Genomic DNA, 13159 nt, shown 5'->3' with positions numbered 1-13159 from the left:
CAAGGCCATTAGTGTGGTGGAGTGGTTCGAGGAAAATAGGGTCGAGTTCCAATTGATGTGCTGGCGCTCCAACTCGCCGGATCTGAACCCAATCAAACACATCTCGGATGATTGAACGTGACGTCAGAGCGCATCGCCCCCTCCCCCGGAAGTTACGGGAATTAGCTGACCTGTGTGTGTACATGTGGTGCCAACTTTCTCCAGCGACCTACAAAGGATCATTGCGTCTATGCCAAGACGCGTCACCGTTGTTATCCGTGCCAAAGGTTGACATACTGACAATTAGGTAGGTAGTCATAATGTTCTGGCTGATGTGTGTATATATTTTAACTCGTATATTTTGTCTCGACTCGAATTCGAACCGAATCGGGACAGAGACTGTCGAGTGGAGACAAAAACATATTTTCGAGTCAAGACAACATTTTCTCGAGACGAGTCGACAGGCTTAAATCTCGACTCCACTCAACTCGTGCGCATCCCTAATCAACATGAAATGACAGAATTTTTACAGTACGCTTTGTCCATCCAGAAGTTGTTGAAGCATTATGAAGTTAACACACAATATCAGCAGCTGGCACTGAACATTTGTTTTCCTTGTCTGGGAACACAAACATGTTGCTAGTTTCTTTACATTTCAGAAAAGTAGAGGTAGAACAATGTTCAAATGTGCCCCATAATTTTTGTTCAAAACTGCCCCAACCGGTATGACAAAGCAAAATTAGGTAATACACAGACAGCATGAACTACTGTGAAAGACAAAGGGCAACACTAGATAAGTACATTAATGTACTTACTTCTGCAATGAATGCCAGATAATATCGAAACACAGGCTTCTGGCAAAAATCTTACGAAACTTAAGAAAAATTCCAACTTTCCACCCCACAAATGTAACAAAGTACTGCTGTTCATCAACAGTTACACTAAAATGGTAGATAACAGTTGACAGGCACGTAACGGAGTGTTGCCAAGTTAAAAATTTTGAAACCACCAGGTATGCTATTATTTCTGTACTGTTATCTTAAATGTTCTAAGGTACCCCCCGCTCAAATGTACCCCCTCTCCCCTACTTTATTAGTTGAAGAAAAAAACAATACTTAACTCCAGCGGGAATCGGACCCAGTACCTTTTGCACGTGAGTCACAGATGCTACTGTTCTGCCACGCTGTCATTTGATAAATTTTGCGCAAAGTACTACATATGTGGCGAGTCGAAAACTTTAAGACGCTTCTTCTCTGCTATATTAGGCCATTGCGCTCTCCCAGTTTGTGATATGAACACTTTAAATCTGCACTATCACCTTGCAAAAATGGCTCCGAAATTTATTTACCGAAGTTTGCTTTCTCCTTGTAAGAGAAATTTGAAATAAGATATACATTTTTTAAATGGTGTTTTCACTTGACTATCTAGTTAGCATTGCCACTTTATTTTCTTATTATGTGTTCCGGTTGGTAACAGAAGTGAAAATTTCAATGACACAATTCAACACATACAATTAATACTCGTAAGCCTAATACGAAATTAATTTTAAAATATTTCGAGTTATGGCTATTAATTTATTATTATTTATTTCAGCTGATAGCACAAATGAAATTGTTAACAAGATAATCCTGCACAAACGATTAAGAATCACTACCGCCTAATTAGAAATAATTTTGAAATATTTTATGTGGTAGCCATTTTTACTTGACTATCAAGCCAGGGTTGTCACTTTTTCCCTTATATTATTTACTAGCAGCGTTCACCCCGCTTCGCTGCGGTCACCCCGGAACGCAATAAACTTTGTTACTTAGATAATTTTTACTTTTTCGCTTTCAAGTGATATGATAAAAACCATAGAAGATTGCAGTAAATGTTAACATTATATCGCCTGTCATTTATGTTAACCCGCCCCGCTTCGCTGCGGTCACCCCGGAACGCAATAAACTTTGTTACTTAGATAATTTTTACTTTTTCGCTTTCAAGTGATATGATAAAAACCATAGTAGATTGCACTAATGTTAACATTATATCGCTGTCATTTATGTTAACCCGCCGAGTGACACGGTCATGCGGGTTGCATATAAATACGTTTATTTTTACCTATGATGAACTAACAAAGGATTTGTACGTTATGGACACTTGAATGGTCAATTATCTCAAGACACTGGTAATTGAAAATTAAAGTGATATGATAAAAACCATCTAGGGTCCAAATCCTAATAACCCCCCAAAAATGAAAGAAATTGGTTCAGCCGTATTAGCGTGATGAGGGAACAAAGGATTTGTACGTTCTCTTTTATATATAAGATTTCAATTAATAGCACAAACGAAAATTTTCAACGACAATCCAGCATTAACAATTGAGTCCTAAGGCCTAATTTCAAATTAATTTGGAAATATTTTGGTTGGTGACGATTTTCACTTGACACTAAGCCAGCATCACCACTTTATTTCCGTTACTACTTATTCCGGCTCCTAGCACAAATGAAAATTTCAACGGTACAAATGTAGCACAATCGTTTTGAAACAATATTTAAGCTCTTGAGATATATTTTACGTAATGGCGATTTTCACTTGACGTAAAACCAACATCGCCACCTACTTTTTGATTAGCATTCTGATTATTGGGAAAAATTATGAGAAATCTCAGCAGCATCATTTAATACAAGCGTAACACAATTGTTTAACTGTAATTTGAAATTAGTTTGGAAATATTTTAATTGGTGGCGATTTTCTGCTATCAAGTAAGCATCGCCACTTTATTAGATTCCTTCGTTTTTCCAATTGACAGCATAAACGATGCCACAAATTTAAAGAGCACAAACTATTGATACTGTTTTGATAGTAATTCTTAGATTGGCAATTTTGTTTTTACATATGTCTGTAATATCTTCTCTTTAAATCTGAATGCTTCGAATTTTAACAACAAAATTCCCTGCAGCGAAACTAAAGTGGAAGTATGTTGATTTAACTACCTATATAAAAAGTTTTGAGTTTGTAACACTGGTAAACAATATAAGTGCAAAATGCGTTAAGCGAAACAAGGCGTGAGGAGCAGTAGGCCACAAACTGTGTAAATACTCATGTGATAGAAACATTTTATTTAGTTTTTATGTAAAAGTGTATTAGATTGTCTCAACATGAGTGAAAGTATTGGTAAAGATGTCATAAGTAGTGAAGTACAAGACAATGACAAGTACTTCACTCTTAAGGGTAAGAGTTACTTCTTAGAAATGTGTAAGAAAGAGTACTAAACTGAATCATCTGTACCGAAAATAACTCTATCGGAGTATTTATAAAGTTTAAAGATTTCTGTGTGTTGTCAGTTTATAAGGGGCATACTTATATTCATGAAATTGTACAGGTTTACTGTTCACACATCATTCGAAAAAATAGTTGAAAAATTCACTAATCTCCTTGGGTTCACTCGAGCCAAGTGGAAAAGTTATAGGTAAAAATACGATGTGAAAGATTTTTTTCAGAAAGGAATGAAAGAGTGAATATAAATAATTACAGTCAGTGCACACCACATTGAAATAAGTGTTGAGTGATTGAGAAAGTATTCTATTTATAAGTTTGAATTTCTGCTATCCCCATTTCTGTGTGTACACCCGTCGCTGACGCGCTTGCTCCCCACGGCGCACCCCTTTGTTAGCGGTCATGCTCTGACTTGGTTAGTGGCCGTCTAGCACAAGTTGGTTCATATTTTATGCATTCTAGTGCATAGTCCACATTATATTTACACTCAACCCTCCTGAAGTCTTATGCAAGTAGTAATCGAGCTCTTCATTTAACACATGCTCTGCTAAAAGAAATACAAAGCTCGAACCAAACCAGAAAATGTAAGAGTTGTGTCAATATTTGGTATAACCATCTGCTCCAGTGGGCTACAAGAAATGTTCGAGGGGGCCGCGGTGGCTCAGTGGTAGAGCGTTCACCTCTGTTGCTTGGGGTCCCGGGTTCGATCCCAGCCCCCGCCAAGTGAGCTTTGTGGTGGACAAACTCCGTGTGCGTGAGTTTTCTCGGGGTTCTCCCACTTTCTTCATTCCATCATTTCATTCATTACTCATCATCACCGTCTCCTTTAGCCTAACCGGCATAACCGTGGAACGTAAAACTCAAAGATTTCTTTTCATTTTTCAAGAAATGTTCGAAAATCATATTTCTTACGCAACTTTTCTTCTTCCTCTTTTCCAAAATATTTGCACTGGGCGATATAACGATACTTCAGTTAGCATAAATTAAGTTCAAGGGGGCTACCAGAACTAATTGTTGAAAACACAAGGCAACCTATGCTAAGTGGCCACTAAAAACACGAATGCTGTTTGCTGAGTGAGGGCAAGGCGAGGCTTGAAGTCCGCTAGGGGTTACGTCCATAGGGAGCAGGTGCATCAGTGATAGTGAGCATACGCAGAAACGACTATTCACGCGAAAAGCACACATTAACGTTCGCTAGGTGACCGTCACAACACTTATGTACTTATAGTATACTTTCTAACTGAGTCTTTTGGTGAATGTTAACGTCTTTCTACCAGTCCTTGGCTCGGACGATGTTAAGAACTTTGGTCGGGATGTGTTCCAGGGCATCTATCGGTCACGAGTCATGAAAAAGTCACGAAATCAGAAAACGGTCATGAAAGTCAAGATTAAGTCACAAAATTTTGCTTTTGGGTCACGATTTTTTTTTATCTATACAAATATAAATATAGACCGGAAAATTTTGTTCTGTAAAACGTCAAAATTCACCACCAAAAGTATCTATGATCAACTTTAGACACTACCAAATCACAAGCAAAGCACGCTTCTATCGCATGCATGAAAATTTGGATCAATTCGCACGCAAGTTCGCTCTTGAGAATGTTATGGTTTGGGAAAGAAAAGGTCATGAGATTTCAGTTTAGAATTTTCATAGACACCGTGTTTTCACTTGGGGTACAGCCTGATGTTTGAATGTAAATTGAGCTAAGTACAGGAGAAAATGCTTCTATCTGTTCTTTCCCAATTTAAGAAAAAAAAAGTTTGGTATGCCTTCATTTCCAATGTACTTGCGTTTTCCAACATTTGGAAAAACAATTTTTTGCAAACATTCAATTCATTTCCCATTTATTGTTCCACAATCCTACTGGCAGGTCCGTATTCAATCCTGATGCGAGTCTATGACGCCGTACAACAATGGATGACACTATACTGCAAGGTGTATGTTCATGTGCCACTTTCTGCTTTAGTACTTTCTATTTTATTGTGTCGCCTGCAGAAATTTGTTGTTTTATAAATATGTCTTTTCCTGCAAGTATTGTATTTTTCCTGTAAATTTTCGAAATGTGGTATGCCAAAAGTAACCCAGCACCCTGTTGGTTAGGGTTGATCACCCTGTATACTCCTTTCACGTAGCAGTTCATTAGAACATGCCTTGTTTATTGAGCACATGTTGCATTTCGTATATCTGCCTTATTATACATGAGTAGTTCCTCCAAATCATCATATTGTATCCTTTTTAAATTACCGTAATTCTAACATGTTTTTGAATTTTCTTTGATATTTATATACGACATCACTGAGTTTCGACATTCCCTTACACTGTTTTCGGCCAATATCATTATTGCCAGTACCTTCAGATCGTTCATTGGAACGAGTCGGACACTTTTCGGATACTTCGACCATCAGGAATCACGACTTACAACAGTGCTAGTTACGTTATTACGTATTTTGGTGTTTTACGCGTGTTACAGGAAAGATCCACATACTATATTCCGATTTCTTAATGTTCCTCTTTCGAGATCAGAATTCTTATTTCTTCCGTACATTTTACAAAACTTTGCTCCCATAAAATGGGGTTGCATTGAATTCTTAGGTGCAGGTTGTGAATACGGAGTCATTTTTAAAAAATTGTCATTAGATTTCCGTCTTGTGTGTGTGTCATTTTTAACTAAGTTGGAGGACTTTAGTAGTCCATTAAGCTTTCTCTTTTCATCACACGTACACCGTGACCTCTTGTAAAATAAATTTGCACTCCTTTTTACTGTTTCTCGTCTTTTACTGTGCGCATATATTTATGATGGCCACTGTAACAAAGTGAACATGCATACAGAAAAGTAACTCACTTTGTATCCGGTGCAGGGGGCACGGTGGCTCAGTGGTAGAACGCTTACCTCTGGTGCGTGAGGTCCCTGGTTCGATCCCCGACCAAATAAGCTTGTAGTGGACAACATCGGGTTTGTGGGTTTTCTCGGGGTATTCCCGTTTCCTTCCACATTCTCATTCCACAAATTCTCCTATCATCATTTGCATTAATTATCATCTCCCTTAATCTAACGGGCATAAACTTGGGACGTTATACTGACAGCGTTTTTTTTTTTTTTTTTTTTTTTTTTTTCATCCGGTGCTTTTGTATCCCTGTTAAAACTTTATACTTCTGTATTTCGGCCTGCAGTTTTGCAAACACTCTTACCGCAGACTGGAAGAAATAATTGAGACATTATATAGTTTTTAGTCCTGTGATAATGAAACACTCCAAGTGTCCAAAAGGTACTGAAAGTGTTTAACACTTAATTCGACTATGTTATTTTTTAAGGTATAAAATGTATTATTGAAAAGATTCGTCTTGTTAAGGTATTTTTATTTCTCAATAACTTGTTTCATGGTGTGCATTATTCCTTTGGAATAATCCAGTTCTGTGTGTTCACCTATGTACAAAATCTGTTTTAGTTATTAAAATGGTATGTATGTATGTATTTCCTTTAGAGGTGTCTTTCCTTCACGAAATAAAATACAAACTTTATAGAGAAGTTTAATGTTTATATCTTTCAAAAGAGTCTTAGCTTGTTATTTGAGAGTCATGAATTTGCATGTTTCTTTATAATCATCACTATGACATAACTTGGCATTAGCTCTTATATATATTAACTAGTATCATTTACCCGCTTCGCTGTGCTACATTAAGAAAAAATAGTAATATGTACCGATAGTCAGTCACTTTTTACTTCTATTGAAGCGCTTTAAGATATCGATCATTTTCGATAATTCTTAAATTCTTATATTTTCCCCCTCCTCCTCCCCCATATATTCCGTAGCTGAATTTAGATTTAAACGGCATCGGAAGTGTCACTGTTCATCTCACGTCAGCGACCTCGAAAACCATAGATTTGATACTGATATTAGTCATTTTCGATCATATATATATATATATCCTTCCTTCCTCTCTCCGAAGTTGCAGTGCTGAATTAGGACGTAAACGGGATCAGAAGTGCTACTGTTCAACTCAACAACCCCGAAAACTATTGATTCGACACTAATATTGGTCATTTTTCATCATTTTATTTATCCCTTCCTCCCCTCCCCCAAGTTGCGGAGCTGAATTTGGACGTAAACGGGGTCAAAAGTGTCACTGTTCAACTCAGCAACCTCGAAAACTATGGATTGGACACTAATATTGGTCAATTTCGGGCACTTTTATCTTCTTTCTCCCCTTCCCCAAGTTGCGGTGCCGAATTTGGCTTTAAACGGGGTCGGATGTGTCACTATTCATCTTTATGACCCTGAAAACTATGGATTCGACACTAATATCAGCCATTTTGGACCATTCTTTAATGTCTCTCCGCTCCCCTCCTCCCCTAAGTTCCACCGTCAAAGTAATATAATAAAGATCATCCCAGGCCCGAACCTCATCTACGTTGAAAATTTGATCGAGATCGGTCGGGTCTTCAAGTTATTAAGTTTATATATATGTACAACTCCCTTTCCCCTAGGTTGTACCGTCAAAGTGAAGTTATCAAAAAAAAACTTTCCAGACCCAATATTATTATTATTATTATTATTATTATTAGGGCTGATAAATACCATGAATCACAAATATTGTAAAGTAATATCTCGACAAATCCTTGCACCAATTCGCTTCAGTGCCGAAACATAAAAAGTAATGCATGTCTTCTGTTGTATCTGTAAGCTTTAACATAGTGGGACTCGTGCAAAACACTTATAGTAATGTATTATTTATTTTAATTTTTTCAGCATCCCTGTATTTGCTGTCTGCCACTGGAGCATCAGCATTGTTTGGATTTGGAGCTGCTCTAGCGTTAGCTAAAAGACAGGACCCGGAGTATTTCAACAAAGGGTTGTCCATTAGAGGTTCTTCCCCTGCTCTCAAAGCCCTTGGCAAGGGAACTTTATATGCCTGTACTGGATGCGGAATACTCTTCTATACTGCCTGGAAGATGCTGGGCGTGAATAACGTATGCAATTTTTTATATTTATTTTGGTTTCTGAATAATATGTACAGCGGACATGTCGGTCTCAATTTTTTGTTTCTGTAGTCTTCCTCTTGTTGTAAAATGATTGTTGTTGACGATCGAAATGCGCAGTATGTACAGACTGTTTTAACTAACCATTTATGAACTCATGTTGGTGTAAAAATAAACTCAAAAGTTGATTATGCAAACATGCTCATCAAGGATTTTTTGCTGACAGCTGTCAGCATTGTGGAGACGAAAATGTTTCTGTAGGGATAGGATGTATGGGCGTTACTTTTAAAATCAACTTTTTATTAGATATTGGGAAGGAAAAGGTTACAAATTGGCACTTTGATAAAATGGCTACATAAGGTTGAAACATAACTAAAAATGGACAGTACTAAAACAAATGATGATACAATAAAATAGATGGGTGTGTATCTTATTTCATTTTGTTTTAAACAAATTGCAAAGAATTATCATGAAACATAATTCAACGCACCATTAGTATCCCAAAGAATGTGCTATTAAACTTAACGAGTTATAAAATTATATCGCATGGTGCGTCATGGCGTTTGAAGAAGCAGCAGTTTCGTTGACTTTATTTCTGTCAATTTTGACCAGAATATTATTACTTCTGTAATATTTGATCAACTTGTGGTTATTTCGTATTTGTTTCTCTTCTGGTACTCAGCCGCTTCACTCCGCATGGGCTGTGAAGTCTCACATACGTGTCAGGACATTTATATAGCCATGATGAGAAAGAATACCCACAGTAAACTGAAAGAACATATTCGAGATGCCAAACACATTAATGTCCCAACATGGGCCTATCAAACACATGAAGGGCACAAAACATCGATAAAGTGGAAATGATCAAAATATCTTTATCGTTAATAGAAATACAGGCATATGAGACTTTATTCATTCGAACGGAGGAATCAGAATTAAATTCCAACATGGATACTCTGGACAGAAGTTAGAATAACATCTTTGACACTTGCAACGTCGTCACCAATCACAGAAGAAATACCTAAGATATGCATTCTGTCTAGCACCAGTGAAATATTTTCAGTTTTTCAAATTCGTATGTAAATAATTTCCACGGTGCGTAACAATACAGAGATATTCTATTTTGCACATATTAATATGCTTGAAATAAATTGTCATTAAATTAGGTTATTATGCCTTTTGTATTAATAACAATGTACCAACAAATGATTGGATTGTTTGTGTAAGAGTCCTCAACGTAAAAGACAATTTGATTTGTAAAACAGTTCACGAGGAGGGCAAGATGGTCCATCTACTCGGCGTCAACACAACACAAACATTAGTTGGTGGGCGCGAACAACTAAATATTTGCCGAATTAAAACCCAATAGACTTATCTCCGGAGCCCTCTAGCGGAGAGAGAGGTACTACTACGACATATTGATAGTTTCAGGTTTCAGGCAGGCTCGAATATGGCTCTTTACCTTGAAACGTAGCGTTTCAAAGCTTGTGTCACCACAGATTATATACACAAACAAACATTGAAATCGAAATGTAAAAAACATGAATAAGAATGAATCGCATGGAATACATTGAGCTGCAATTGAATTAGGCACACCTACTTAGTACCGGGTCGGCCCCCTTCTGTCCTTAAGAACTGCAGCGGTAAGGCAAGGTAATAATTCCACCAGATTCTAAACGTCGTCTAAAGGTATTGCAAGCCATACGTCCTCCACAGCTGGTTCCGTTTACTAATGGGGACTGTCTGCTCCGTACAGTCCTTCCCACAACAGCTCACAAATGTTTCCTTAGACTCTAATTTGGGCTGCGAGTGAGGGTGTACATTAACTGGAGATCGATAGAATGTTCCTCGAACCACTTAACTGTGCCTAAACATATTGACATTGAATATTTAAAAATGTCCAGAAGTTAAGAGACGTTTCCCAAATTCAGGAAATGCAAAATTCCAGTGAAGTATTTGTGCATATTTTTATTACTAGAAGGAACGTTTTTGTTTGGGTACTTCTATATCTCAACATTGGATGCTGTGTAATGTGATAAGTTTACTGTTGAACCAGAAAAAGGCCGCTAAGGAAGATGGAAGTTTCCATTGAAAATTTCAGTAATTACTATATGACGAATGTCCAAGTGAATATTTGTAATCTCGTTAAGAAGTTTAAGAAACTTCGCCGCAAAATAGAAATCACATCTGAGGACATTCAATTTTTAAAAATTTGCAGAGATCAAGACATGTTTCTCAAATTCATGAAATGCAAAATTCCAGTAAAGTATTTGTACATACTTTTATTACTAGAAGAAACATTCTTATTTTGATATTTCTGTACTGTCAATGCTTTAAGGAAAAAGCTACTGAGGAAGATGGGAGTTCCCATTGAAAATTTCTGTAGTTACTATATGACAGGCGAGTACTAAAATTAATCAAGTGGATTTCAAATATATTTCAACTTAACCAAATTTGAAGATACTGTTATTGGTGTTGTCCATTATGTTTTAATAGGTGAATATATTTTGATCGAGTTTCCTCATTTGGCTGTAATTTACAACGACCAAATTGTCGTCAATAATAGATCCAGCTCTAAGTCGCGGCTATACGAAATCATATTGCTCAAAACACGTTTGTACGTAGAATCATACGAAAAGCGAACAATAAATTAATTTATTCTGTAATACATAAGGAGGGGAATAGGGAGTCAAATATGCCTCTCAAGGCTACTAAACGTAGGCATTAATTCGTTACTACCTATATGGTATAAAATAAATTTATATTCGTGTATATGTTGGGGTAGCTGACAGGCTGGCATACAATAACGAACAGTAAGTAATCCATATGAAAGATTTTAATTATACAAAATGGTATCTTATTATTTCAAGTTTCATAACCACTGAATTTTATATGTAAATATCAAGTGATTATACCTACATTGCATTTTGCTTTTCAGCTGTATGAACTTCGGATGAAGATTGGCTCAATGTTGCCTGCAATTCCGAAGAACGATCCTCCCCGAGGGAGAACAGAATTTGAAGGACTTAATGACTTACTTCAATATATAAGTACAAGGCGCGAGGATACCAATGTTAATTCAAAACGAAATAGTTAATCTACACCGTTTGTCTATATGTGTTTATATGTAAATATTTTGTAGTTTACAAATATGTACAAATATATATATACTGTGTTTGATATTATTAAAATTTATATTTCCATCCTTAAATTCATCCCACATAAATATGGAAGAATTTAATAGATCTATTTTGCGTCTCCAAGAATGTTTGTGTCGGTTGTTCCTTGACTACAGAAGCAAATCGATATTACTTTTTTTTTTCGTTTAATCTTTCTTCAAACCCATCACTTTTTTTTTCCCTGCAATTGCTACTTTACTTTAGTAAGATTCAATATAGGATTATGGTGTTAGATTACTTCCCTGTTTCTACATAAAATTGGCTTTCTTTCGTAGGAAAACTTTTCTTAAGACATAAAGACATATGTATGAGGCACACATACATTGTTTCCACATTGAACATGGCTTCCACTATACTTTGTCATTATTAGTTCAAATTTGTTTTTAATTACATTAGATTGCAGCTTATTATTTGTCTTAAAACAGAAATTATTTTCTTATTATTACTTTTGTTTTGTATATGTTTCTATTTTCAAATGTTAGAACAAGTTGCATTAATTTTTACTTAAAGTTAATTGGAGTTGTAAATTCATTTATTTATTAAACATAAGTAAATAGATAGATAAATATAATAGCTTCGTGCGAATGGCAATAGATCTTTGAGTTTTATGTCTCTTGGTAATTCCCGCAATTTATTACCTAGGATGCTTAATGAGAAAATGTGGAAGGAAATGGGAAAACCCATGGACATGGTATTGTCCACACGAACTCTCATGGCCTGTGATCGAATCAGGAATCCTCGCACTCTGTTACTGATTTACCATCTCTCAGTTCGTTCGTGGGAATGGAGTTTGCTTCTGTAACATTTATTGATATTAGTTCAATGATAGGTTAACTCAGCCACTGCGGGAGGGGTAGTTGATCTTGGTGCCAATCTCAAACCTAGGAAAATAAGGAGGGTTAACTCAGAAAGGGCATCCAGTCGTAAAAGCTACGCCAAAACCATCATGATGTTTTTTTTTAAAATAGAATCTGCCCTCCTTACCTCGTACCTCTAGGCAACACGCAGAGGCTTCGCCCGCCTTCTGTGAGAAACGGAAAAAGGGCACCAAGTCGAGCACTGGCTTGATTAAAGAAGTTAATCCATGTGAGGGTAAGAGTAGGAACATTTAATATCGGGACAATGAAAGGACGAAAAAGAGAGCTTGCAGATCTGGTGGAAAGAAGAAAAATAGGGATCATGTGTGTGCAAGAAACAAGATAGAAATGTAACAAGGCAAGAAAGGTAGGGAGGCAGCTACAAGTTGCTGTATAGTGGAGCAAATCGATAGGGAAGAAACGACGTGGGATTGTTCTTTCTAGTATTATCAAATATAGTGTAGTAAGTGTGAATAGAAGCGACAAAGTGTTGAGTATAAAGGTATGTAGAGACGCTCTGACCAATGTAGTATACTCATTGTAATGAAATATTGAAAAAAAAAAATGAAATGAACAGTGTAGGTTTGTGAACATTTAAATGAAGTGAGAGCGTGAGTTAAATAGTTATCAGTTTCACCGCTTGAGGTCTCCCGTGATAGATTGTTACTGTTGGACTCAAAGAGATAGTGGTATCTACCGGCTAAAGTATGAACTTGTTGAACTAGTGATGTAGCTTAGCCATGAGGCAGGTGCATTTGCCTTTGTGAATTCACCCTGGATAGAATGGGAGTATGAGTTATAATAAGTAAAAGAAGGAAATTCTATCTTTTGAATGAGATGTGTTAATAAAACATGAATTGATAATCAAATCGTAAGTTGTATTGAGTCCATATTAGCATATAGTAAT

The 13159-nt window shown here is 36.5% G+C and overlaps 1 protein-coding gene across 1 annotated transcript; it reads left to right on the top strand.

The window, feature by feature from the left end:
• The first annotated feature begins 2987 nt into the window (after positions 1-2987).
• LOC145686652 (transmembrane protein 242-like) lies at positions 2988-12822 on the top strand. The gene is made up of 3 exons (XM_081760135.1): positions 2988-3192; positions 7987-8207; positions 11155-12822. The coding sequence occupies exons 1-3, from the start codon at positions 3120-3122 to the stop codon at positions 11311-11313; spliced, it is 453 nt and encodes a 150-aa protein (XP_081616261.1). The 5' UTR covers positions 2988-3119; the 3' UTR covers positions 11314-12822.
• Positions 12823-13159: the final 337 nt, after the last annotated feature.

This window comes from Thermobia domestica, chromosome 5 (genome assembly GCF_964235325.1).
Source record: "Thermobia domestica chromosome 5, izTheDome1.hap1.1, whole genome shotgun sequence".
In the NCBI taxonomy this organism is placed as follows: domain Eukaryota; kingdom Metazoa; phylum Arthropoda; class Insecta; order Zygentoma; family Lepismatidae; genus Thermobia; species Thermobia domestica.
This window is presented reverse-complemented; position numbering and strand designations above follow the sequence as displayed.

Bases quoted from the DNA above. Each gene is read 5' to 3' on its own strand.
- LOC145686652 (XM_081760135.1), top strand. From the start codon at position 3,120: ATGAGTGAAAGTATTGGTAAAGATGTCATAAGTAGTGAAGTACAAGAC. The intron at 3,193-7,986 runs GTAAGAGTTACT...TAATTTTTTCAG, and splicing joins CAAGTACTTCACTCTTAAGG to CATCCCTGTATTTGCTGTCT. The intron at 8,208-11,154 runs GTATGCAATTTT...TTTGCTTTTCAG, and splicing joins AGATGCTGGGCGTGAATAAC to CTGTATGAACTTCGGATGAA.